At 41.0% G+C, this 27,050-nt stretch overlaps 1 protein-coding gene across 1 annotated transcript; it reads left to right on the top strand.

Annotated features, from left to right (window-relative positions):
- The first annotated feature begins 214 nt into the window (after positions 1–214).
- Positions 215–26,404, top strand: LOC133253777 (glycerol-3-phosphate dehydrogenase 1-like protein). The gene is made up of 2 exons (XM_061427450.1): positions 215–419; positions 25,030–26,404. The coding sequence occupies exon 2, from the start codon at positions 25,123–25,125 to the stop codon at positions 26,176–26,178; it is 1,056 nt and encodes a 351-aa protein (XP_061283434.1). The 5' UTR covers positions 215–419; positions 25,030–25,122; the 3' UTR covers positions 26,179–26,404.
- Positions 26,405–27,050: the final 646 nt, after the last annotated feature.

Here is a 27,050-nt window from a genome sequence, read left to right on the forward strand (position 1 = left end):
TCCTGTCAACATCATGCCAGCAAAAGCGTAGCACTGACTCGCACTGCCACGTTGGCTCTGAATGAGGTTTTAAGATCACCTCCCCTCTGGACTCCACTGTCACTAAGCATAGAGTAAACAGAGGACTGACTCATACTTCTCTGTTGTCACATGGTGGGGGTCAGACACTCAGCTCTGCACAGGTCCCCCCTGACACTACAGGAGGAAATAAAGGCAGAGTGCCAACCAGCACTGCCTGCCACCACCTTTTTTTACCTCATAATGCCAGGTGGGGGTGGAGGCTCAGCTCCCCACCAGGACAAGAGATGGCACTTCACACTACCTCAGTGAGTCTCATTGCTGAGTAGGGTTCAGCTCAATCAGCAGACCCTGCCAGCACTACCCTGAGAGGCGGGATCAGTGTCATCTGCTTCCACCAGGTGAGAAAAGTAAGAGCCACTTCCCACAGCCTCCCTGATAACAACTCTGACAGGAAAATCAAAGGGCTGCCTACTTCTGCCCTATGGGGAATGGAAGATCAACTACCCCCTCCATCTTACCAATTGTACCCTGGCAGGGGAATCAGATAACTGCTGCCTGCTTCTGCTGGGCAGAGATGGAAGAACAGCTTCCAGCTGGGCCTCACCAACAGCTCACGGTGGGGGAATCAGAGTGCGCTGCCGCACTCTGTGGGGAGTGATGGTGGAACCGTGAAAGGCAGAAGGGGATTTTCTTGTCACTACTGTGTCACTCCTAAAATGCTGAAGTCCATGGCTGCCGACCTTATTTCCACCTTTCAGTTTTCCTGTGCTTAATGTTATATTATATCCAGAGACTTTTTTTAGCTGTATGAAGAAAAATCTGGGAGGAGTGACAGGCTTCTTCATTTTGGGTAAAACAGAAATACTCCCTTACGGCAGAGCCAGGAGCATGCCCTTCAATTATATACATATATATATATATATATATATATATATATATATATACACACACACATATATATGTAATATGTGTGTGTATTATTGAGGATTAATTAATATAACCATAAAACTCACTTCATTTATTTAAACACATAATTAATGGTTTTTAGTATATTTATATGGCTTCCCCAGTGGCTCAGTGGTAAAGAATCTGCCTGTGATCCAGGACCTGCAGGAGACATGAGTTCGATCCTTGGGTCGGGAGGATCCCCGGGAGGAGGTCATGGCAACCCACTCCAGTATCTTGCCTGGAGAATTCCATTGACAGAGTAGCCTGCCGGACTGCAGTCCCTGGGATCTCAAAGAGTTGGCCAGGACTGAAGCAACTTAGCACACACAGTATCTTTATAGAGGTGGACAACTATCACCACAATCAACTTTAGGACATTTTCATCACCCCCCACCCAAAACCCTATATGCACTAGCGGTCACTCTTCATTTCTCCCCAGCTTCTCCAGCCCCAGGGAACCACTAATCTACTTTCTCTCTAAATATCTGTCTATTCCATTTCATATTAATGGAATAATATAAAGTAAGTCTTTAGTGATTGCCTTCTTTCACTTAACATAATGTTTACAAAGTTTACCCATGGTGTAGCATGTATCAGTACTTCATTCCCTTTTATGTTTAAATAATATCTCATGGTTTGGATATACCATATTATGCTTATCCAAAAGCTCATCAGTTGAAAGACTTTTGGGTTGTTTCTATTTGGGAGCTATTATTTTAAAAGCTACTATGAATAATTGTGTATAGGTTTTCATTTCTCTTGGATGTACACCTAGAAGTAGGTTTACTGAGTCTTTATCATAACTCTATATTTATCCTTTTGCAAAACTGCCAAATTGTTTTCCAGAGTGGTTGCACCATTTCACATACCCACCAGTGTTGTATGAAACCCCTAATTTCTCTACATTCACTCTAACATTTTTTATTATCTGCCTTTTTTGTGTAGTCATCTTAGCAGGTATGGTTTTGATAGTCATCTCCTTAATGCCTATGTCTACTGAAAAATATTGCACAACCTAAAACTTGAGAATTATGGTTTATTTGGTGGGACAAAACTGAGGACTTAAGCCCAGGATGCAGCCTCTCAGAGAGCTCAGAGAAACTGCTCCAAAGATGTAAGAGAAGAGCCAAGATATACAGGAGCTTTTGCAACAAAGATCAGGTATTGGAACTTCAAAAGATGGCTGTTGATTAAAGAAAACCAGGTATCTCAAGTTAAGGAATTTAACACTAGTTTATATATAGGAAGATGTAAGAGTTGAAAACTTTCCTTGAATATGCACCTTAGCTATCTAGGGCCAGTATTCTGGCTTTTTCCCACCCGGAGTGCCCGCAGGGTGCACCACTCCAGGTGGCAGCAGTGGCTGGGGGCTGGGCAGCTGGCAGCCAATTTGCCTCCATCTTGAACTTCCTCGGGGCTCATTATCAGGGGCAGTAATGTGAAAGGTTGACAGCAGCAACATCCTTTGTGTACTGATATGGCAGGCAACACTTTTCATTCACAACTAGTAATACTGAGAATATTTTTATATGTTTCCTGGCAATTTGTATACTTCCTTGGAGAGATGTCTATTCAGATCCTTTGTCCGTTTTTTTAACTGGGCTAAATTGCCTTTTTATAATTGAATTGTAAGACTCTTAATACATTCTATAGGCAAGTTCCTGATCAGATATATGTTTAGATATATGATAAATGCTTTCATGAGTTCTCTTTTTACTTTCTTAAGAGTATCCTTTGAACAACAAAGGTTTTTAACTTTGGTGACGTCCAACTTGAATTCAGTATTTAAAAATCAGGTAGAATTGTGATGGATATTGTTTTTCTTCAGTAGTATATACACTCTATATTTGCTGCTGCTGCTGCTAAGTCGCTTCAGTCGTGTCCGACTCTGTGCAACCCCATAGATGGCAGCACATCAGGCTCCCCCGTCTCTGGGATTCTCCAGGCAACAACACTGGAGTGGGTTGCCATTTCCTTCTCCAATGTATGAAAGTGAAAGTGAAGTTGCTCAGTCGTGTCCGACTCATAGCGATCCCATAGACTGCAGCCCACCAGGCTCCTCCGTCCATGGGATTTTCCAGGCAAGAGTACTGGAGTGGGGTGCTGTTGCCTGCTGGTCTGTCTTTATTTGTGTTATCTATTGAGTAGATACCTAGAAAAATTTAAGGCATCCTGTAAAATTTTCCTGGGCCACCTTTTAAGCTCATTAAGGAGCACCTATTGGGGATAAAGCTTATATGACTATTACATAAATACATGGTCAGTGTGAAGTTTTTATTTTATTTTGTTTGCTCTTATCTTTTCCTCTTAATGGGTTTCCCATGTAGCTCAGCTGGTAAAGAATCTGCCTGCAGAGGAGACCCCGGTTCCATTCCTGGGTTGGGAATATCCCCTGGAGAAGGGAACGGCTACCTACTCCAGTATTCTGGCCTGGAGAATTCCGTGGACCATATAGTCCATGGGGTCGCAAGGAGTCAGACACAACTGAGCAACTTTCACTTCACTTCACTTTCATCTTAACAGTTCTAGGAATATTTCCAAGTATCTACAAATTGTTTGATTCATGTATATGATTGTGTCATGAATGTAAAATTCAGCTGTCATATGTGGCACAGGAGAAAAAAAGGTAGAGAGATGTATTAATCAGTGTTCTTCAGAAACACAGAGCCAACCGGATATATACATATATAGGTATATAAAAGACTGCCAATGTCTAATGCAGTGTAAGATGTATCAGCTCAAGGAGACAGTGAGAAAACAGTGAATATACCATTCCTCTGCGTTTTTGTTCTATTCAGGCCTCCGAGGGACTATGCGATGCCCACCAGTATTGGTGAGAGCTGTCTTCTTTATGCAGTCTACTGATTCAAATGCTAATCTCTTCCAAAGACACCCTAACAGACACATACAGAGATAATTGTTTAGCAGCCATCTGGGCATCCCAGTCAAGTTGACACATTAAATTCACTGTCACAAAAATCGTGTGACAGTCATCATAGCTGTTTATATCTAGGAAAGGACCAAAATCTTGACATGAAAGTTGCATTCTGAGCTAGATGTAGAGTTCAGGGAGGACTCCAAGGAACTGTCTGTAGGTGTCATAGATGCCATCCTGTGCATGGCTTGAGGCCTCTGCTAAAATCTTCCCGTGAATCATGGGGAGCCACCAAACCATGCAGTATTAAGAGTTCTCTGTCACAACAGAGATAATAGATTCTAAAAACAGCAAAAGAAAGTGATCAATATTCTATCATGTTTCATGGTGTTTGATTTTCAAGAAAAATAAATGCCAACTAAACTGCTTTAAAATGAGATGCACTCAAGGGAAAAAAGCCTAAAGCTTGGACCCAAAAATCATTTCCTAAAACAATTTTATGGGGGCATAAAATCCCAGCATTATAGCATAATGTGTAATACTATTTTATAGTGTAGAGTATTAGTTTAGACATTACACTTTGTTCAGTAATAGCTTATTGAATATATAGCATGTGAAAAGACAATAATAAAAGCATGAACATTGTAAAACATGGATTTGAAGGTGCAAGCAGTTGCTCATCCTGAGATTTTACAAGCATTGTATTTTGGAATGGCTTGCCTAGAGTTTTGTAATTTATTGATCACGGATTAAATAAACTACAAAACAAACTAATTAACTGAGTTCAAAGAATGTAAATCTTATTTGAGATGTAATATGCCTAGTATTCTGGGATTGCAATTACTACATATTATAGAAAAAACTATATAAAAATATTTTCCCTGTATATTCCCTAAAGATGTGTTTTTCAATTTCTTAAAACTGTCCCCACAGAATGTTTGGCTGACCAATTAAGTAGCATGCATGATCTACATTAGAGGCATTAGAAGAAGAAGAAAATAAGTAGTTTAAATATGGGCTTCTTAGAAAGGAACAGCTCATGAAATTCTAAAGGTATAAATGTGGCAGAGGATGTATATTCCTTTGCCAGTGGCCTGTGGAGCAAGGGAATGCAGAACAGTAGCAGTCACCTGAAACCGTACATAGGACCTTGTTCTTTGATAAAAATCATTTTTTTATAATTTCTAAAAAGAAATATATCCATGACAGAAATTTTGAAATAATAGCAGATTATAAAAAAGAAAATTAAAATTACTTTTTTACAATAATAATATGTATAATTTATACATAAAAATAAAATCATAATCCTATATCTGGGTGTATATTGCGATCAAGTAGATTTCCAAACCATATGACTTTCCCAACAAAGGTCCATCTAGTCAGTGCTATGGTTTTTCCAGTAGTTATGTATGGATGTGAGAGGTGGACCATAAAGAAAGCTGGGCACTGAAGAACTGATGCTTTTGAACTGTGGTGTTGGAGAAGACTCTTGAGAGTCCCTTGGACTGCAAGGAGATCAAACCACTCAATCCTAAAGGAAATGAGTCCTGAATATTCATTGGAAGGACTGATGCTGAAGCTGAAACTCCAAAACTTTGGCTATCTGATGTGAAGAACTAACTCACTGGAAAAGACTCTGATGCAGGGAAAGATGAAGGCAGGAGAAGAAGGGGACAACAGAGGATGAGATGGTTGAATGGCATTACTGACTCGATGGACATGAGTTTGAGCAAGTTCTGGGAGTTGGTGATAGACAGGGAAGCCTGGCGTGCTGCAGTCCATGGGGTCGCAGAGAGTTGGACACCACTGAGCTGAACTGAACTGAGTATTAATTACATAGAGAGTATACTATATATTTCACAAAATCGCCCCCATGGCATTGTCACCTTGGCCCCAAGTGGCATTCACCTCATCTCTGAGCAGCAGTTATAGTCCCCTCTCACCTTAGATACCACCACCACTTCAAATCGTCATTTATTATCCTTGCAGGGCCTTTAGTAAAGATGTCATTGTGAAAAAAGGAAGCTATAAATGCCAAGAAGGGCTGAGCTATAGGTCTTGAAATACTAGCATTTTCACTTTTAATAAGTGAGATTTACAAATCCTGAGTATGCAAAGATATAGCCTCCATTATACTGTATTTATTATGTAGAGAGTGTATTATACTTTTCACAGAATGGCCCCATGACATTGTCACCTTGGCCCCAAGTGGCATTCACCTCATCCCTGAGCTGCAGCTACAGTCCCTCTCACCTTAGATACCACCACCACTTCAAGTTGTCATTTCTTATCCTTGCAGGACTATTAGTAAAGATGTCACTGTGACAAAAGGAAGTTATAAATGCCAAGAAGGGCTGAGCTACAGGTCTTGAGATACTAGCATTTTCAGTCTTAATCAGTGAGATTTACAAATTCTGAGTATGCAAAGATATAGCTTCCATTATACTGTACTTTACTGAATTTAAGACACCATCATTTGTAAGATGCACTGTTATTTTACGTACCATTAGGAAAGAAAATTCAGTGCAAACTAAATTCTGATATGCCATGGATTGTGAGCTGCATCGCAATTTCAGATATGTTAAAATGTGGGGGAAAAAGGTATATTTTGAGGTATATCTTGGAATCAGTGAACTAAGGTATTTCTATAACTGTACTTAACTTTCAACCTCCATTTTTAGTGATAACAGGAACACTGATCTTGTCAGTTCAAGTAAACTCTGTCTTTTCTGGATTTTACTCAGTCTCATTTGGATAACAGTCAATTCAGAATTCTCCTGGAGATAGTTCAGAGGGAAGGACCTGCTTTTTTAATTTCAAGGTATTACATCGTCTTAGCCTCAGTCCTCCACAGGCCATGGTAGCCTCCACTGGGATATGACACAACCTGTTTTAGACATCGGTGGCCCCTCCTTGGCTTTGTTCTCCTGGTCGATACATTCTTTGCCCAGCATAACCAAACTGCAGGGTGCCTCCATGTCCTCCAGCCCTTTTGGCTATCAGTCAAGAAGCTCTGGCACTCCCAGCTAACATCCCCACCTTAGGTGAGATGCAGGACCCATCTGTGTATGCATCTCCCTCAACTAGGCCACGTTTCTGCTCTGTTTCCATACTGGGCTCTATGCTTCTCAGGAAGACTTGTAATTTTTCCTGATTACAACCTGGGGAGAAAGATTTAGATCTTCTTCTTATGGAGACCCTCCAACACAGGGAATTTCAATCCCAGGATAAGCCAGGTATATGTCCTTCTCACCCCTTTACAGATCACTGTCTTGTCCTGGCAAAGGGGCTTGTATAATTCAATGGAGCTATGAGCCATGCCATGTAGGGCCACCCAAGATGGATGTGTCATTGTGGAGAGTTCTGACAAAATGTGATCCACTGGAGGAGGGAATGGCAAACCACCCAGTATACTTGCCGTGAGAACCTCGTGAACTGTATAAAAGGACAAAAAAAGACATGATACTGAAAGATGGGCTTCCCTGGTCTGAAGCTGTCCAACATGCTACTGGGGAAGAATGGAGAAGAACTACTAATAGCCCCAGAAAGCATGAAGCATCTGGGTCAAAGTAAATGATGCTTATTTGTGGATGTGTGTGGTGACGAAAGTAAAATCCGATGCTGCCAAGAACAGTATTGCATAGGAACCTAGAATGTTAGGTCCATGAATCAAGTAAATTGGAAGTGGTCAAGCAAGGGATGGTAACTTGGATGAGTTACAAGCTAGAATCAAGATAGGCAGGAGAAACATCAACAACCTCAGATATGCAGATGATACCACTCTAAAGGTAGGAAGTGAAGAGGAACTAAAAAGCCTCTTGATAAGGGTGAAGGAGGAGAGTGAAAGAGCTGGCTTAAAACTAAATATTAAAATCATGGCATCTGGCCCCATTACGTCAAGGCAAACAGAAAGGAAAAAAGTGGAAGCAGTGACAGATTTCCTCTTGTTGGGCTCTAAAACCACTGCAGATGATGACTGCAGCCATGAAATCAGAAGACGTTTGCTTCTTGGCAGGAAAGGGATGACAAACCTAGACAGTGGCTGAAAAGCAGAGACATCACTTGGCTGATAAAGGTCCATCTAGTCAAGGCTGTGGTCTTCCCAGTGGTCATGTATGGTTGTGAGAGCTGGACCATATAAGAAGGCAGAGCACCAAAGAATTGATGCCTTTGAACTGTGGTGCTGGAGAAGACTCCTGAGAGTCCCTTGAACTGCAAGGAGATCAAACCAGTCAATCTTAAGGGAAATCAACCTGACTACTCTTTGAAAGGACTGATGCTGAAGCTGAAACTCCAGTATTTTGGTCATCTGATGCAAACAGCTGACTCATTCAAATAGTCCCTGATGCTGGGAAAGATTGAGGGGGCAGAAGAAGAGGGCATCAGAGGATGAGATGGCTGGATGGCATCACTGCTGCAATGGACATGAACTTGGGCAAACTCCGGGAGATGATGAGGGACAGAGAAGCCTGGCGTGCTGCATCCTTGGAGTTGCAAAGAGTCAGACATAACTGGTCAACTGAGCAACAACAACAACTTTTCTCGGGGATTCATAGCAACCAATTTTATCCTTCTCTTTTCTTCACTCCTTCCCTCAATCAACTGACTTAATCTTTACTCCCAAGAGCAGGAAAATCTGGCTAAATATTCAGACTAAACAATTATTTGTGCCAGAATCATGGCTGGCACAAATTCAAATTCAAATGGCGAGAGTTTAACTCTTTCTTGTTCTGGTTGATCCCTCACCCTAAAGGCAGCTGATACGGAAATTTTGGGGGAAAGGAGCAAGGGAGCTGAGCAGTGGGAATGAGAAGAAATCTTAGGCAACTTGTCAAAATACAATGCCACCAACAGTAATTCTGTGATACCTGGCCACATTCCTCCTAAAATACCAGAAGGGATTAAGCCTTTGCTTTATATGAGTATGCACAATTTAATCATATCTTAAGTTAAATTTTCTGGGTGGGTACTTTTAGGAGGACTCTGTAGGACTAGCAAAACATTAGACATTACTTCAAAGGTATACTCCATTTCCAAAGATCTGAGGTACTGGGTACAACAATTGAGTTAAAGTCCAATGTATTTTAGGAGTTATTCCAGTATTGTCCCTGGGAAGCAATGGAACCATATGTGGCAACCCTACAGTACATGCTTTGAGAACTACTCTGCTCCCTTTGAGAAAAGCCAGGTTGCAGCCTGTGGGCTTCCCTGTAGCTTAGCCTGTAAAGAATCCGCCTGCAATGCAGGAGACCTGGGTTTGATCCCTGGGTTGGGAAGATCCTCTGGAGAAGGAAATGGCAACCCACTCCAGTATTCTTGCCTGGAGGATCCCATGGAGAGAAGAGCCAGACAGGCTACAGTCCAAGGGGTCGCAAAGAGTCAGACACGACTGAGCCACTAAAAGCCAGGCTGCAGCCTGTAGCCCACAGAACTGACTCCACAGAACCGCAAAGCCACCTCTATTGCACTAGGGGAACCAACTTCTCAGTTTGAGATTGTAGTACACTGATGTCAAAAAATGGCCTCAATTCTCCACTCTTCTTTTATCCACAGGTTGGCCTTATGATTTAATGTGGCTGATAGAAAGTGCAGAAGTGGCTATTTCTGAGCCCAGACTACCAAAGCTCTTGCATAGTTCTACTTCCTCTCTTTTAGAACACTGTCCAGTACCATGAGAACAATCTTATGCTGGTCTGCCAAATAATGAGTTGCCTCAATCAACCAAGGGCTCCCCTGATACCTGAGTTGGTAAAGAATCCACCCGCAATGCAGGAGACCCTGGTTTGATTCCTAGGTTGGGAAGATCCCCTGGAAAAGGGAAAGGCTATCCACTCCAATATTCTGGCCTGGAGAATTCCATGGACTGCATAGGCCATGGGGTCTCAGAGAGTCAGACATAACTGAGCGACTTTCAGTTCAGTTCACTTCACTTCCATCAACAGAAAACAACCTACCCCCAAACATTCTATTTCAGGCAACCCCAGTCATTCTGCTGAGTGACTCACACAAGCTCAGCCAAGATCAAATCTGCCAAGCTGACCTATAAGCTCAGGAACAATAATAAAGTGCTTATAGCTTTAATGCTACCTTTGGGAGTGGTTTATCATTCAGCAATAGAGAAGGACCAGCGAGGGCAGCCCTTTGAGCACCTGATGTGCCAGAAATCTCTATAGAAGTTAATACCTAGGAGACAATGCTGCCTTAACAAAACACAGGACATATACCATTAGCTTTGGGACTAAGTAAGGAGCAGACGCTGAAAAACAGAGAGCAAACTGTTGGCAAAAGTTGGGGAAATAGTGATGAAATTATACTGGAGGATGGAACTATAATGAGCTGTATTAAAGAGAGCAAAACAGTTGACAAAACAATTGTCTGGTTTAACGGAAGATGTAAAATATATCAAATGAACCTTTGGGTTTGACTCAGGAAGTCTCCAGGCAAAATGTTTAAAGTGTTCTAGTTGTACCTGATATGATACAGACAGGGAGGGAAAAAAAAAAAAAGATAAGATAAAGAAGTAATTAACCAGTTTGGAAACTGACTTTGGAAGAAATATCATGACCATAACATAATGAGGTAGAAAATAAAACTATTTCTCATCACCAGTTTCCTTAGCTTGAGGACAAAAGTGAAATCAAGTGTTAAAGTTTGCAAAAGAATTAGGTGGTCCCTTAAAGGTCCTCTGACTTAAACAAAAGGACTTATTGGAATCTTCAGAGTTGGTTCCACAGAAGTCATCCCAATGTAGCAGCAAGTCTAGAGAAAGAGAGTAATGTTTGGTTTTTGTCCAATGGAGTGAAATTTTGTTCAGTTCATAGGAAGATCAGAAAGTTGTGAGAACACCACTAGGATGGATTAAAAGGAACAGATTGTTCAAATTTTAAAGAAGTCTTGGTCTTCAACTTGCTATATAAGGAAACAGGCTACAAGTTTCTTATCTGTTAGTAAAAATGAGCTGCTTCTTCAGAGTCAGAGCGAAAGGTGATGAAAAACAGAGGACCGCAATGCTATTCACAGGAAGCAGTAGAGACAACGGGGCCGAGAAGACAGTTCCAGGGAGAAGAGCCCAGGTCTGATCAAGGAACATCACCAGCCTCCAGGAGAGGAGGATCTGGCAGTCTGTTCCCAGCTGGGTTTCCAAATCTCTACAAACCAGTGACAGCTATGTACTGCCCATCCTTCTCTTATTTAACAAGAGTGTTGTCTGTAGTTACCTTGTTATCCCTGTGGTGTGTATGTGGGTGGTAGTTAACTTATCATTTCAGTTCATACGTTTCTGTATCAAAAGAAGCCACATCTTATAGATCACATTTGAATCTGATTTAAATCTTTAAACTCTGGAATTCAAACTTGATATCATGATTGATTAAAACTTTTGGGAACCTGGAGATAAGGAGGCGGAAGGCAGCTTTCATAAAATGGCCCCAATTCTCTCCCTACCCTCTTTTATCCATAGCCTTTGTAATGTGACTTTGCAGCTCCTCCCATCAAGAAGTGGACTCTCTTTTCCTTGTTGAGTTGTTCCTCCTAATGAACTGTGGCAGAAGTAATGGTACACAAGACTTGAACCTAGACCTCTAAACATGGTACAAATCTCTCTCTTTCTCCTCTGTCCCTCCCTAGCTACTCGCTAGTCCACTGGAGGGACAGGTGGCCTTGTTATCTTTTTCACTGTAAACAGCAAGCAACTAGCTCCCAAATATTTCAGGGAGGAACAGATGCACCAGTTGACAGCAAATTCATGAGTGAACTCTTCAAGATCAGCCAACCCTGGCCCAGATCAGTAAAATCATCCAGCTGACCTACAAACTTCCTGATCAAAAGCAAAATGTCCACTGTTTAAATCATTAAGTTTCAGATGGCTTGTTATACCGCAACAGTTAGCTGATATAAGATGATGCTCTACCAGGAGGATCATAGGGAAAATATCATCAATATTTTTCTATCAATTCTCAGGCATACCTTATATCTTTCTGAAAAATTATTTTTCTATTAACCAATTTCTGTTGCTTGCCTCCGAACATCTAATTTATAAACTAATCATAGATTATCATCAAGGAATATTTCACAAAGTTAAAATATATACTTTAAAAATTATTTAAAATTATATATACTTTAAAAATTTATTTAAAACGCATGTATTAACATTATACATGCATAATAAGAGAAAAAAATGTTTAGAAGGCTCTTTGGGGAGCTGGTATGTAATTTAATAATTCTGCCTCAGTTTATTTTTTCAGTAAAATTCAATTTTCAAAATTACATCTTCAACGTTTAAGACCATATGTATAACAAGTTCTATCTTTCTAAAATTATTTCTACCATTCCATGTATATTTGCCAACAGAGAGATATCTGAGAGCCACATATGTATCAGGATTTGTGGTTACTATGTCTGAAATATGTTAAACAAGTGACTCCACTCAGTCTAGGCAAAGATCAATCAGTTCAGGTAAGACAAAGATGTTCAAACTTTCTCTTTGACCAAATACACTGATTGATCTATTGAATTAAATCAATAGAATATAACTTGTAACTCTATGAAGATCAAGATTAATTATATCAGAAGTATTCACTGATGGAAAAACTCTAATAAAACTAAAAGACATATGCCTTCATATTTTCCAGACCTTGGGAAAGAAGAACAAACTACAGCATAACATGATCCTTTTCTCACTTCCTATAGGATCAACATTTTTTAATCCACTCATTCTTCATGAGCATCATCTAATAAATCAGATGATCCCAAAGAAGACACAGAATGACATTAATTGTGGGCCATCATACTTTTATTGAATAACTCTCAGTAGTAATTTTCTAATTGATTTCACAAAACAAAACCAGAAATTCAGAGAAAATTCCTAAAATATTAGTCTTTGCTTTTTTTCTAAAACAATTTTGTTCAGGATAATCAATCATTTTCTTAGGATATATATATCATAGAATTCTAGATTGCTGTCAAATCAAGATCATTGTCTCAGGTTTTAGTTTTTTTAAGCTACAATTTACATTGATATATCTTCTTCACATAGGTCATATTTCACAGTCTACAGGCAAAAACTAGGTCACCCTTGTCATTGTTGTGTTAGTCATGTTAGTTGCTCAGTTGTGCCCAACTCTTTGCCACCCCATGGACTGCAGCCCAACGAGGCCCCTCTGTCCATGAGATTTTCCAGGCAAGGATACTGGAGTGGCTAGCCATTTCTTTCTCCAGGGGATCTTCCCAACCCAGGGATCAAACCCAGATCTTCTGCACTGCAGGCAGATTCTTTACCGACTGAGCTACAAGGGAAGCCCATACCAATCTCAAAACTCTGTTTTAGGGACTTCCCTGACTGTCCAGTGATTATTACTTCATCCCCACTCCATCCACTGTCAATGCAGGAGGTATGGGTTCAGTCCCTGTTCAGGGAGCTAATATCTCCCATGCCTCCCAGCCAAAAGATCAAAGCACAAAACAGAAGCAAATTCAACAGACTTTAAAAATGGTCCACAAACTTAAAAAGAGTTCTCTTTTATCTGTATTTACTTACAATCGTGTAGGAACTCTTCTTTTCCATCAAGTTTTATACTAATCTATCTAGAAGTCCCTTAGGTGCCATCTCTGTGTCTCTGATCTCATGTTCTCTGTTATTATGTGGCTGGCAATCAACATCTCACTCTTCTGTTGTGCTATCTCACTGTTATACTACTATTACTTAGGCCACAGATGCCCATTACCAATATACATGCAGAAGCAGAGAAGCTGACAGTGCAGCAAGAAAGAGCCAGAGAGACTGAAGATGTCTCCATCCTGTTGATAGATAGGGCTGTTCCAGCCTCTTATGTCCTCCTGACAGTGCCATTTCTCCAAGTCATACTTTTGCCTCCATCACTGCTGCTAGGAACCAGTGATACTGATGATATGTTTTCAGAGATCAAAAAAGATTTTGATTAAATGGTGTTTTTAGTGTTTGCTTTTAGCTTTTTAAACTTATTCACCCTTAGTTTAGGGTTCCACCTTGAGATGAATCTTGGAGGTGGCAGCCCAACTGGAGGCACCACAACCGGAAGCTTTTTTTTTTTTTTTTGGCCGTGCTGTGTGGCATGTAGGATCTTAATTCCTCCACCAGGGACTGAATCTGCCCTGCCAGCTGTGGAAGCACAGAGTCTGAACCACTGGATGGCCAGGGATGTCCCCAAAATAACATTTTTTATCTGATTTTCACCAAAGCAATGTGCCTCAAATCTCTTGTTAGGCCCCTCCAGGAAGCAACATAATTCCTCATATAACCTCCTGACAAGACCCTCAACTATCAGGCACACAACTAGGCCAGCTATTATTCAAGAATAAAACATAGCTTGGGCTCAATTAGGGTCTCCTCTATTTTCATTACAAAGCAAGTGAAAACAAACAACAACAAAAACCCAACAACTATGACACTGAGTTGCTTTCTACTTAGTTGAAGTAGATTTTTATATGTGTCAATACAGGCAAATACCCTGTAAAATTTACTGTTCATAATAAACCCCATTTATCATGAGTTTATTATGTTCCAAACACTACACAGGGATTTACAGGAGCCTCTCATTGATCACTTTTTCAAATAAGATTGAGGTTTAGGGAAATATTTAGTAACTTGATGAAAGTCATAGTTAAGCCAGGCCTACTTGATGACAAAACTCTTGTTCTTAATTGCTGTGATCTAAAGCATCACAGACTCAATGGACATGGGTTTGGGTGGACTCTGGGAATTGGTGATGGACAGGGGTGCCTGGCGTGCTGCGGTTCATGGGGTCGCAAAGAGTCAGACACAAATGATAGACTGAACTGAACTGAAAGCAGCAAGTGATATCTCCTACAGAAAGAATGAGATTTCGAATATGAAGACCACTGATTTTGTTTTATTTAATGACCATTTTTACATTCTTATTTATACTTTAATCTATGCTAGACACTTGGAAGCCGATGAGCAAGATGGCCTTCATAAAGCTCAAATTCAAATTTTCTTTCCCATCCTTCTTGACAGATAATCCAAGACCAATAAATGCAATTTTATTAGAGAGAAATATATGAATTCAGACTAACATCAAAGGGTAATGAACCATTTGACCTGTAGAGAAACATATACTTCAACTTTCCTGGAAGTTACTGAATTAACCAGGGATCAGCATCATCATGCATGAGCTTTATTTAGTACAAGGTGCAATATAAAAATGCATGAGTTACAATCTAGTATAGTCTTAAACTCAATCCTTTTGTTAGTAAAAATGTCTAACTTAGATCAATTAATATACAGAGCCATCTATAGAATGATAAACTTACAGTATAATTCCAAAATGAATCCATTTCTGCAATATCTGCTCTGCCAGCTAAAAAATTTAGAATATACTATTTGCAAAAACAAAAATACTATCTTTAAAATAAAACAGGCCTCAAGGAAACTCTGGTTTATAGTTGATATTATTTCAAAAATACTGAAATTTCTTAAACTTGCGTTTACAAGGACTAAAAGGAAAAGTCAATGCTCTTTCTCTCCTCCAGAAATATTGAATATCATCTTCAATTACTGACACTATATAATATTTTAGAGAGTTAACTCTATGTGCCAAGTGGGACTTATGGGAAGGGAGGGGAAATCATTTACATGATCTGAAAAATAAAATGAAAAATTTTAACTACATTGATTCAATAAGATCTTCGATAACAATAACAAAAAGGAGAGTTTCCTTGACTTGTTTTGTACTTTAAGAGAACCATTCACCACATTAGAAATAGGAGGGAATTCCTGTCAGCCAGAAAGACACAGAACCTGTATTTAATCTTCTTCCAGTTAGAAAAAGCTGTTCTGCTGTAATATTATGTCTAAAATTAGAATGAAGGAAAGAGTAGAGAATTGAATTAATTTATATGAAGGAGTAAATCTGTCATGCAACCAAGTGAGATTGACTAAGTGGCTTACCATGAGTAAAAAAATAGAACAAGTGGTGATACAGAAAAGACCATAGATTATTCTACATTTTTATAGCTTAAGTTTGAGTCTGTCTTTGGTAGAAAGGACTTTAACTTCATGTAAAGACAGAATGTCAAGACTAGTTTTCTTCCTGCCAGTTCAGTATATAGTAGGACGTTAGCCTCTATAGTATAATTTGAACAACTGATCAAATCTCACTATCACACCTATCCCCCATGTGTCTGAAATTCCTTATTAGCAGTTCAGTCCTTTGAATCTGGTAGGATTTTTTTTTTTAATTCACCCTGGTCTTTGGTGGTTTAATCTGTATAATTGCTTTTGGCATTTCCGAGTTTCTCTGTAATTTCTCTTCTGTATTGAATTTTTCATGTGGTTTGTATTAGGACTTGAAATGATCAATTAAGATAGAGTGAAAACATGATTTTGAAAATTAGTTATGAAAATACAGGAAAAGATCTTAAATTTTGATTAGAAAATAAGCTAACTTGCAAGATCATGATATCCATCCTTTCCCTTTCAAAGATATGAAATTATTTCATTTTTAATTACATAACCTTCAGGAAATAACCTAGACATCCTACTTTGGTATCTAAACCAATGATGAACAGTCATCATAGACAAGCAATTTCTCACCTAAATAATAAGAAGTTTTCATTTGGAAGCCTACATCTCTATCTCTTCAGTACAATTTAAACATTATTTGTGAGCATTCACTAAGGACGAGTCACTGTACTAGGTACATCAGAAAAAACAAGATAGGACATGGTCTCTGTCCTTAAGGGAACTCCCATCTTCTTAAGGCAAGAGACACATAAATTCAAGGAGTTCTAAAGCAGGACAGATTGTGACAAATGCAACAGAAATGTAAACAAAATGTTAGTAATTAGCAGAGAAGTTCCAGAGAAGGCAATGGTAATCCACTCCAGTACTCTTGCCTGGAAAATCCCATGGATGGAGGAGCCTGGTAGGCTGCAGTCCATGGGGTCGCTAAGAGTCGGGCATGTTTGAGCGACTTCACTTTCACTTTTCACTTTCATGCATTGGAGAAGGAAATGGCAACCCACTCCAGTATTCTTGCCTGGAGAATCCCAGGGATAGAGGAGCCTAGTGGGCTGCCATCTATGGGGTCGCACAGAGCCGGACACAACTGAAGCAACTTAGCAGCAGCAGCAGAGAAATTCAGAGATATATATCATCTTAAAATTGGGGCAACGAAAGGATCTTTTAGAAAAGGTGAAATCTAGGGACTTCTTGATGGTGCAGTGGATAGGAATCCACCTGCCAATGCAGGGGACATGGACTCAGTCCCTCGTCTGGGAAGGTCCCACATGCTGGGGAGCAACTAAGCCCACGTGCCACAACTACTGAGCCTGTGCTCTAGGGCCCTCCAGCCACAACTACTGAGCCCGCGTGCTGCAACTACTGAAGCCAGGTGCCTTGAGACCATGCTCCACAACAAGAGAAGCTACTGCAATGAGAAGCCCATGTATCACAGCTAGCGAGTAGCCCCCACACTCCACAACTAGGAAAAACCCATACGCAGCAGCAAAGACCCAGTGCAATGAAATATTAATTAAATAAAAAGAAAACGTGATAGCTGCTGAATAGTCTACCTCGTGCCAACAAAGCAAGACAGGAATAAATAATACCTGTATTTATGAAAACTCTCAGGAGAGCAGGTCCTGAATATACTACAGGGGGCCAACAAAGAACAGTGATGGTGTGAATAAATTGCAGTACCATAGAAGAGAAGATTTTGGAAGATTTGTCCTTCTACAAGGGTTGGGGAGGGGTCTGCCTTGAAATGGAAATAAGTTTCACCAGCTAATGCAGGAGAGTGAAGGACATTCCAAGCAGCAGAGTATCACATAATTGAGGAATGGCTCTAAAATAAGGGTGCAAGTTTCACAAGGGTAGACAACGACAGGGATTTCAGAGACAAGGGGATAAACAGCAGTTCATTATCATCTGCAAAAGAACACTGTGTAAGTTGGAAGACAGCTATTGACTCAAATCTGAATTTTGTTCTTCCTGAATTTTATTTTCTAATTCCTTCATTGTGCTGTTACTGAGCCCTCTCAGGGTCCCTAAATTCATCTCAAGGCTGAATTTCACATTTCCTCCATACTAAGAGTCTTTGCCTCCCAAATTCTATACACAATACACTCATTGGCACATTTAAGTCTATTCTCTAGTTGACAAAGGCTGAGAGACTTCTCTGTTTACAAAGACCATGAGGTTTTTCCTTGTACAATTTCACGTTGTTGTTGTTTAGTCGCTCCGTTGGTTCCAACTCCTTCGTGACCCCATGAACCGTAGCCCAACCAGGCTCTTCTGTCCATGAGATTTTTTCAGTCAAGATTACTGGAGTGGGTTGCCATTTCCTCCTCCAAGGGATCTTTCCAACCCAGGGATAAAACCCGCATCTCCATGTCTCCTGCATTGCAGGCAGATTCTTTATTGCTGAGCCACCACCAAGGAACCTCACAACATATTCATGCCATTATTCTAAATAGCCCAGACCAGACGGCAGCATGTCCCCACAGGCCACCACCACAGCTTGCGTTATCAGGCCAAGTTATAAGATAGTTACCATAGAAGTCTGGCTTGAAACTTGTCTCCTTTCTCCCCACAGTTCCTCAGAATGGGTACTCATTGTTTCTGCCAGGTTTTGTTTTGTTATTTTAAGTGCTTCTGACTTGACCTTGCTGAACAAAATATCTGCCCAGTAATCTATTCATCACAAACCTGTGGTTCAACAAGTTGCAAAGATCTTCCCTGGAATTACTATCATCTCCCTTCTACGTGAGGGTTATTTTCCTCCAGGAGGCACCAGGTTACCATTTTTAGCCTCTGGTCCACCAGATAATAACATCTCTTCTTGGCGGCCAAGAAGAGCGGGCAGTACCTAGGATTAGGCAATAAATATTGGGTTGGCAAAAAAGTGTGTTTGGTAATTAAAAATCCAAACAAACTTTTTGGCCAACCCCACAGTTCCTGTATCCAGCACTCTAAAAACCAATGCAATTACTTGCTGTTTATCCTTGCCTTTACCATAAAGCTGTTTCAAATGTACATGGTTCTACCTTAGGGCTACTTTCCCAGATAGTCACTCTCTTGCTTGTCCATTTATTTATTAAACAAATTTTGAGATCATAAAAAAGACAAATAACAGATATAAAGAAAACATAACACCATTTAGTGGGGGAAATGTCAACACATATAATATTATATCATGTCAGGTAGCAAATGCAACAGTGGAAAAATAAGCAAGATAAACAGACACCTACAGATCTCATCTACATGTGAGACATGATATAAAGATAAAGGTGATCCAACACAATATATATCAGAGATGATTCTTAAATGCCCACTCAGTTGAGTTCAGTTCAGTCACCCAGTCATGTCCGACTCTTCGCGACCCCATGAATTGCAGCACGCCAGGCCTCCCTGTCCATCACCAACTCCTGGAGTTCACCCAGACTCATGTCCATCGAGTTGGTGATGCCATCCAGCCATCTCATCCTCTGTCGTCCCCTTCTCCTACTGCCCCCAATCCCTCCCAGCACCAGAGTCTTTTCTAATGAGTCAAATCTTCACATGAGGTGGCCAAAGTACTGAAGTTTCAGCTTTAGCATCTGTTCTTTCAAAGAACACCTAGGACTGATTTCCTTTAGAATGTTCTGGTTGGATCTCCTTGCAGTCCAAGGGACTCTCAAGAGTCTTCTCCAATACCACAGTTCAAAAGCATCAATTCCTTGGCACTCAGCCTTCTTCACAGTTCAACTCTCACATCCATACATGACCACAGGAGAAACCATAACCTTCACTAGACAGACCTTTGTTGGCAAAGTAATGTCTCTGCTTTTGAATATGTCATCTAGGTTGCTCATGACTTTCCTTCTGAGGAGTAAGCGACTTTTAATTTCATGGCTGCAATCACCATCTGCAGTGATTTTGGAGCCCAGAAAAATAAAGTCTGACACTGTTTCCACTGTTTCCCCATCTATTTCCCATGAAGTGATGGGACCAGATGCCATATTATTAGTTTTCTGAATGTTGTGTTTTAAGCCAACTTTGTCACTCTCCTCTTTTACTTTCAACAAGAGGCTTTTTAGTTCCTCTTCACTTTCTGCCATAAGGGTGGTGTCATCTGCATATCTGATGTTATTGAAATTTCTCCCAGCAATCTTAATTCCAGCTTGTGCTTCTTCCAGTCCAGTGTTTCTCATGATGTACCCTGCATAGAAGTTAAATAAGCAGGGTGACAATATACAGCCTGACGTACTCCTTTTCCTATTTGGAACCAGTCTGTTGTTCCATGTCCAGTTCTAACTGTTACTTCCTGACCTGCATATAGGTTTCTCAAGAGGCAGGTCAGGTGGTCTGGTATTCCCAACTCTTTCAAAATTCTCCACAGTTTATTGTGATCCACACAGTCAAAGGCTTTGGCATAGTCAATAAAGCAGAAATAGATGCTTTTCTGGAACTCTCTTGCTTTTTCCATGATCCAGCGGATGTTGGCAATTTGATCTCTGGTTCCTCTGCCTTTTCTAAAATCAGCTTGAACATCAGGAAGTTCACGGTTCACGTATTGCTGAAGCCTGGCTTGGAGAATTTTGAGCATTACTTTACTAGCGTGTGAGATGAGTGCAATTGTGCAGTAGTTTGAGCATTCTTTGGCATTGCCTTTCTTTGTGATTGGAATGAAAAATGACCTTTTCAGTCAGTTGTGAAACTGCGGCCACTGCTGAGTTTTCCAAATTTGCTGGCATATTGAGTGCAACACTTTCACAGCATCAACTTCCAGGATTTGAAATAGCTCATCTGGAATTCCATCATCTCCACTAGCTTTGTTCATAGTGATGCTTTCTAAGGCCCACTTGACTTCACATTCCAGGATGTCTGGCTCTAGGTGAGGGATTACAGCATTGTGATTATCTACTTTCCCAAGAAAGAAGACTACATCCAGAAAAATGTTTAAAAATAAAGCAGTCTATTAAGGAAAGAATAGCCATCTTTTAGCTACCACATAGATACAGTGCCTGATGAACTATGGACTGAGGTTCATGACATTGTACAAGAGACAGGGATCAAGACCATCCTCATGGAAAAGAAACGCAAAAAAGCAAAATGATTCTCTGGGGAGGCCTTACAGACAGCTGTGAAAAGAAGAGAAGCGAAAAGCAAAGGAAAAAAGGAAAGATATAAGCATCTGAATGCAGAGTTCCAAAGAATAGCAAGAAGAGATAAGAAAGCCTTCTTCAGTGATCAATGCAAAGAAATAGAGGAAAACAACAGAATGGGAAAGATAGAGATCTCTTCAAGAAAATTAGAGATACCAAGGGAACATTTCATGCAAAGATGGGCTCAATAAAGGACAGAAATGGTATGGAACTTACAGAAGCAGAAGATATTAAGAAGAGATGGCAAGAAAACACAGAAGAACTGTACAAAAAAGATGTTCATGACTCAGATAATCACGATGGTGTGATCACTGACCTAGAGCCAGACATCCTGGAATGTGAAGTCAAGTGGGCCTTAGAAAGCATCACTACGAACAAAGCTAGTAGAGGTAATGGAATTATAGTTGAGCTATTTCAAATCCTGAAAGATGATGCTGTGAAAGTGTTGCACTCAATAGGCCAGCAAATTTGGAAAACTCAGCAGTGGCCACAGGACTGGAAAAGGTCAGTTTTCATTCCAATCCTAAAGAAAGGCAATGCCAAAGAATGCTCAAACTACCGCACAACTGCACTCATCTCACATGCTAGTAAAGAAATGCTCAAAATTCTCCAAGCCAGGCTTCAGCAATACATGAACCGTGAACTTCCTGATGTTCAAGCTGGTTTTAAGGCAGAGGAACCAGAGATCAAATTGCCAACATCCGCTGGATTATGGAAAAAGCAAGAGAGTTCCAGAAAAGCATCTATTTCTGCTTTATTGACTATGCCAAAGCCTTTAACTGTGTGGATCACAATCAACTGTGGAAAATTCTGAAAGAGATTGGGGATACCAGACCACCTGATCTGCCTCTTGAGAAATTTGTATGCAGATCAGGAAGTAACAGTTAGAACTGGACATGGAACAACAAACTGGTTCCAAATAGGAAAAGGAGGATGTCAAGGCTGTATATTGTCACTCTGCTTATTTAACTTATATGCAGAGTACATCATGAGAAACACTGAACTGGAAGAAACACAAGCTGGAATCAAGATTGCCAGAAGAAGTATCAATAACCTCAGATATGCAGATGATACCACCCTTATGGCAGAAAGTGAAGAGGAACTCAAAAGCCTCTTGATGAAAGTGAAAGTGGAGAGTGAAAAAGTTGGCTTAAAGCTCAACATTCAGAAAATGAAGATCATGGCATCTGGACCCATCACCTCATGGGAAATAGATGGGGAAACAGTGGAAACAGTGTCAGACTTTATTTTTCTGGGCTCCAAAATCACTGCAGATGGTGACTGCAGCCATGAAATTAAAAGTCGCTTACTCCTTGGAAGGAAAGTCATGAGCAACCTAGATGGCATATTCAAAAGCAGAGACATTACTTTGCCAACAAAGGTCTGTCTAGTCAAGGCTATGATTTTTCCTGTGGTCATGTATGGATGTGAGAGTTGGACTGTGAAGAAGGCTGAGCGCCGAAGAAATGATGCTTTTGAACTGTGGTGCTGGAGAAGACTCTTGAGAGTCCCTTGGACTGCAAGGAGATCCAACGAGTCCATTCTGAAGGAGATGAGCCCTGGGATTTCTTTGGAAGGAATGATGCTAAAGCTGAAACTCCAGTACTTTGGCCACCTCATGTGAAGATTTGACTCATTGGAAAAGACTCTGATGCTGGGAGGGATTGAGGGCAGGAGGAGAAGGGGACGACAGAGGATGAGATGGCTGGATGGCATCACTGACTCGATGGACGTGAGTTTGAGTGAACTCCGGGAGTTGGTGTTGGACAGGTAGGCCTAGCATGCTGCGATTCATGGGGTCGCAAAGAGTCAGACACAACTGAGCAACTGAACTGACTGACTGATAATGAATGTAGAGCTTCCCCGTAGAGCCAGTGGTTAAAAAAAAAAAAAAAAAAAAAAACCTGCCCATGCAGAAGATGTAAGACACGCATGTTTGATCTTGGGTTGAGAAGTTCCCCTGGAGAAGGGCATAGCAACCCATGCCAGTATTCTTGCCTGAAAAATTCCATGGACAGAGGATCCTGGCAGGCCACAGTCCATAGGATTACATAGTGTTGGACACAACTGAAGCACCTTAGCATGCCCATACACATGATAAATGCAATGTGTAAATAACAAAATATTGCCTGAGGTATTGAGACAAAGGTCAGTTGTCTAAACTGATCATTGAAACAAATGCGCCTGAGGCAAGAACCTGAAAAAGAACAGGAAAGCCAGGAGCTACCAGGGATCTAGGAACAGGACTCCAGGGAGCAGTAGATCTGGCAAGTCCAGAAATATCAGGGGAAATTTATAAGATGAGAAGCCACCAACACCACAGCTCTGGTTAGTTTTTCAGAGCTTCATGTTCATATATGTGGGCACAGTGGTTAGATGCCCCAGGGCCAAGCTAAGATCGATATTAATGGCTAAATCATCTTCACCTCAAGCTAAATGCTTCTAAAAGGGTAAGTTCTTTGAATTCTAACTTCATGGCTGATTTTTCATCACATTATTCATAAATACAATAAAAAGGACCAGATAATGTGCTATCAATTTTCTCTTCATTTTATTGAAATGAAGCTGATTTACAAAGTTGTTAGTTTTGATGTACAACACAGTGATTCAGTTATATATATATACATACTCCTTTTCAGATTCTTTTCCCTTATCAGATCAGATCAGATCAGTCGCTCAGTCGTGTCCAACTCTTTGCGACCCCATGAATCGCAACACGCCAGGCCTCCCTGTCCATCACCAACTCCCGGAGTTCACTGAGACTCACGTCCATCGAGTCAGTGATGCCATCCAGCCATCTCATCCTCTGTCGTCCCCTTCTCCTCCTGCCCCGAATCCCTCCCAGCACCAGAGTCTTTTCCAATGAGTCAACTCTTCGCATGAGGTGGCCAGAGTATTGGAGTTTCAGCTTTAGTATCAGTTCTTCCAAAGAACACCTAGGACTGATTTCCTTTAGAATGGTATGGTTGGATCTCCTTGCAATCCAAGGGACTCTCAAGAATCTTCTCCAATACCACAGTTCAAAAGCATCAATTCCTCGGTACTCAGCCTTCACAGTCCAACTCTCACATCCATACATGACCACAGGAAAAACCATAGTCTTGACTAGACAGACCTTTGTTGGCAAAGTAATGTCTCTGCTTTTGAATATGTCATCTAGGTTGCTCATGACTTTCCTTCCGAGGAGTAAGCGACTTTCAATTTCATGGCTGCAGTCACCATCTGCAGTGATTTTGGAGCCCAGAAAAATAAAGTCTGACACTGTTTCCACTGTTTCCCCATCTATTTCCCATGAAGTGATGGGACCAGATGCCGTATTATTAGTTTTCTGAATGTTGAGTTTTAAGCCAACTTTGTCACTCTCCTCTTTTACTTTCAACAAGAGGCTTTTTAGTTCCTCTTCACTTTCTGCCATAAGGGTGGTGTCATCTGCATATCTGAGGTTATTGATATTTCTCCCAGCAATCTTAATTCCAGCTTGTGCTTCTTCCAGTCCAGCGTTTCTCATGATGTACCCTGCATAGAAGTTAAATAAGCAGGGTGACAATATACAGCCTTGATGTACTCCTTTTCCTATTTGGAACCAGTCTGTTTTTCCATGTCCAGTTCTAACTGTTGCTTCCTGACCTGCATACAAATTTCTCAAGAGGCAGATCAGGTGGTCTGGTATTCCCAACTCTTTCAGAATTTTCCACAGTTGATTGTGATCCACACAGTCAAAGGCTTTGGCATAGTCAATAAAGCAGAAATAGATGTTTTTCTGGAACTCGCTTGCTTTTTCTATGATCCAGCGGATTTTGGCAATTTGATCTCTGGTTCCTCTGCCTTTTCTAAAACCAGCTTGAACATCAGGAAGTTCATAGGTCACATATACTACTCTGTGCTATACAGTTGGTCTTTGTTGTTCCTCTACTTTATATATAGTAGTGTATTTATGTTAATCCCAACCTCCTAATTTATCCCTCCCCCCAGAATACTATTAATTTTTATCTGTGCTTAATAGTTGATACTTCTTTCAATATTACTATCCTGCTTTCTTTTAGGTGAAAGTGAATGTTTCTGGGCACAGCAGGAGGAGGCAGGCGGCAAACCAGCTTGGGGAGGCACTTGCGGGGCTGCAGCATTGCGGAGGGGCCATGACAGAATTACCCCTGAAAGTTTGCATCGTGGGCTCGGGGAACTGGGGTTCAGCTATTGCAAAAATAATTGGTAATAATGTCATGAAACTTCAGAAGTTTGCCTCCACGGTCAAGATGTGGGTCTTTGAAGAAATGGTTAATGGGAGAAAACTGATAGACATCATAAATAACGACCATGAAAATGTAAAATATCTCCCTGGACACAAGCTGCCAGACAATGTGATTGCAGTCCCCAACCTCAGTGAGGCTGTGTGGGATGCAGACCTGCTGGTGTTTGTGATCCCCCACCAGTTCATCAACAGCATCTTCGAGGAGATCTCTGGGAAAGTGCTCAAGGGCGCCCTGGGCATCAGCCTCATCAAGGGCATAGATGAGGGTCCCCAGGGGCTGAAGCTCATTTCTGACATCATCCGAGAGAAGATGGACATTGACGTCAGTGTGCTGATGGGCGCCAACACTGCCAATGAGGTGGCTGCCGAGAAGTTCTGTGAGACCACCATCGGCAGCAAGGTAATGGAGCACGGCCTCCTCTTCAAAGAACTTCTTCAGACTCCAAATTTTCGAATTAAGGTGGTTGCTGAGGCAGACGCTGTTGAACTTTGTGGCGCTCTGAAGAACATTGTGGCCGTGGGAGCCGGGTTCTGCGACGGCCTCCACTGCGGCGACAACACCAAAGCTGCCGTCATCCGCCTGGGGCTCATGGAAATGATCGCCTTCGCCAGGATCTTCTGCAAGGGCCACGTGTCCAAAGCCACCTTCCTGGAGAGCTGCGGCGTGGCCGACCTGATCACTACCTGCTACGCGGGCCGGAACCGCAAGGTAGCTGAGGCCTTTGCGGCCACCGGAAAGACCATTGAAGAACTGGAGAAGGAGATGCTGAACGGGCAGAAGCTGCAAGGACCACAGACTTCCGCCGAGGTGTATGGCATCCTCAAACCGAAGGGACTGCTGGACAAGTTTCCATTGTTCAGGGCGGTGTACCAGATCTGCTACGAAGGCAGGCCTGTTGAAGAGATGTTGTCTTGTCTCCAGAATCATCCGGAGTATACATAAAGGGAATCCTGCAGCACGTTAGGGAAAGTCCTGCCTTTCTGATTGCTTGTCTGGATTCAAATGGAAACCAGGATTTGGCCACAAGATGCTTGTGTGACCGTAACCCCATCACAGGTGCTGTGAATTTTTACAGGTTCATTTTTTAGCATATATGAGTCTGTGTGTGTTCCTTCCTTGTTCTGTGGATGTTTCTATGAACCAAAATTAAAGGCCCCTTTAAAAATTACTTCTGAAATTCTCCCACTCTGATACTTTATAAAATTGGAACTATCAAGCATTGCCAAATATACACTACCACATGTAAAATAGATAGCTGGTACACAGGGAGCCCAGCCTGGAGCTCTGTGATGCCCTAGAGGGTGGGATGGGAGTGGAAGGAGGCTTAAAAGGGAGAGGAGATATGTATAATTATGGCTGATTTGCAGTTGTGGTAGGGTAGAAACCAATACAACATTGTAAAGCAGTTTTCCTCCAATTAAAAAACAAATTTAAAAAGAAAGATTGGAACTATCACAACTAAAAGTTTTGAATCTAATTCATATGCATTTTGATGAAGGAATTTTTTTTCTCTTTCTCTTAATTTAGCCAGCATTAACATGGTAGAGTGCCAGAGTGAGTGGGTTCAAAAATCTATATACTGTAACTTTTAAATACTATCTCAGAACCAACATAATCAACTACTTTGATTTTGGGTTGATGCATTATTTTAAACAATTACATATTTTTAATTAGGCTATATATATATTCCTCTCATTTCAGTTTTCTGCATTTTTAGCCTCTTTTCTCTTCATTAACTACCAGAATATGCTCTCTTAAAGGCTGGGCAGTAGTAGAAGACAGAAAACTCATCTGGGATTTTCCTGATGTGGCTG

The sequence above is a fragment of the Bos javanicus genome, chromosome 9 (assembly GCF_032452875.1).
Source record: "Bos javanicus breed banteng chromosome 9, ARS-OSU_banteng_1.0, whole genome shotgun sequence".
Taxonomy (NCBI): domain Eukaryota; kingdom Metazoa; phylum Chordata; class Mammalia; order Artiodactyla; family Bovidae; genus Bos; species Bos javanicus.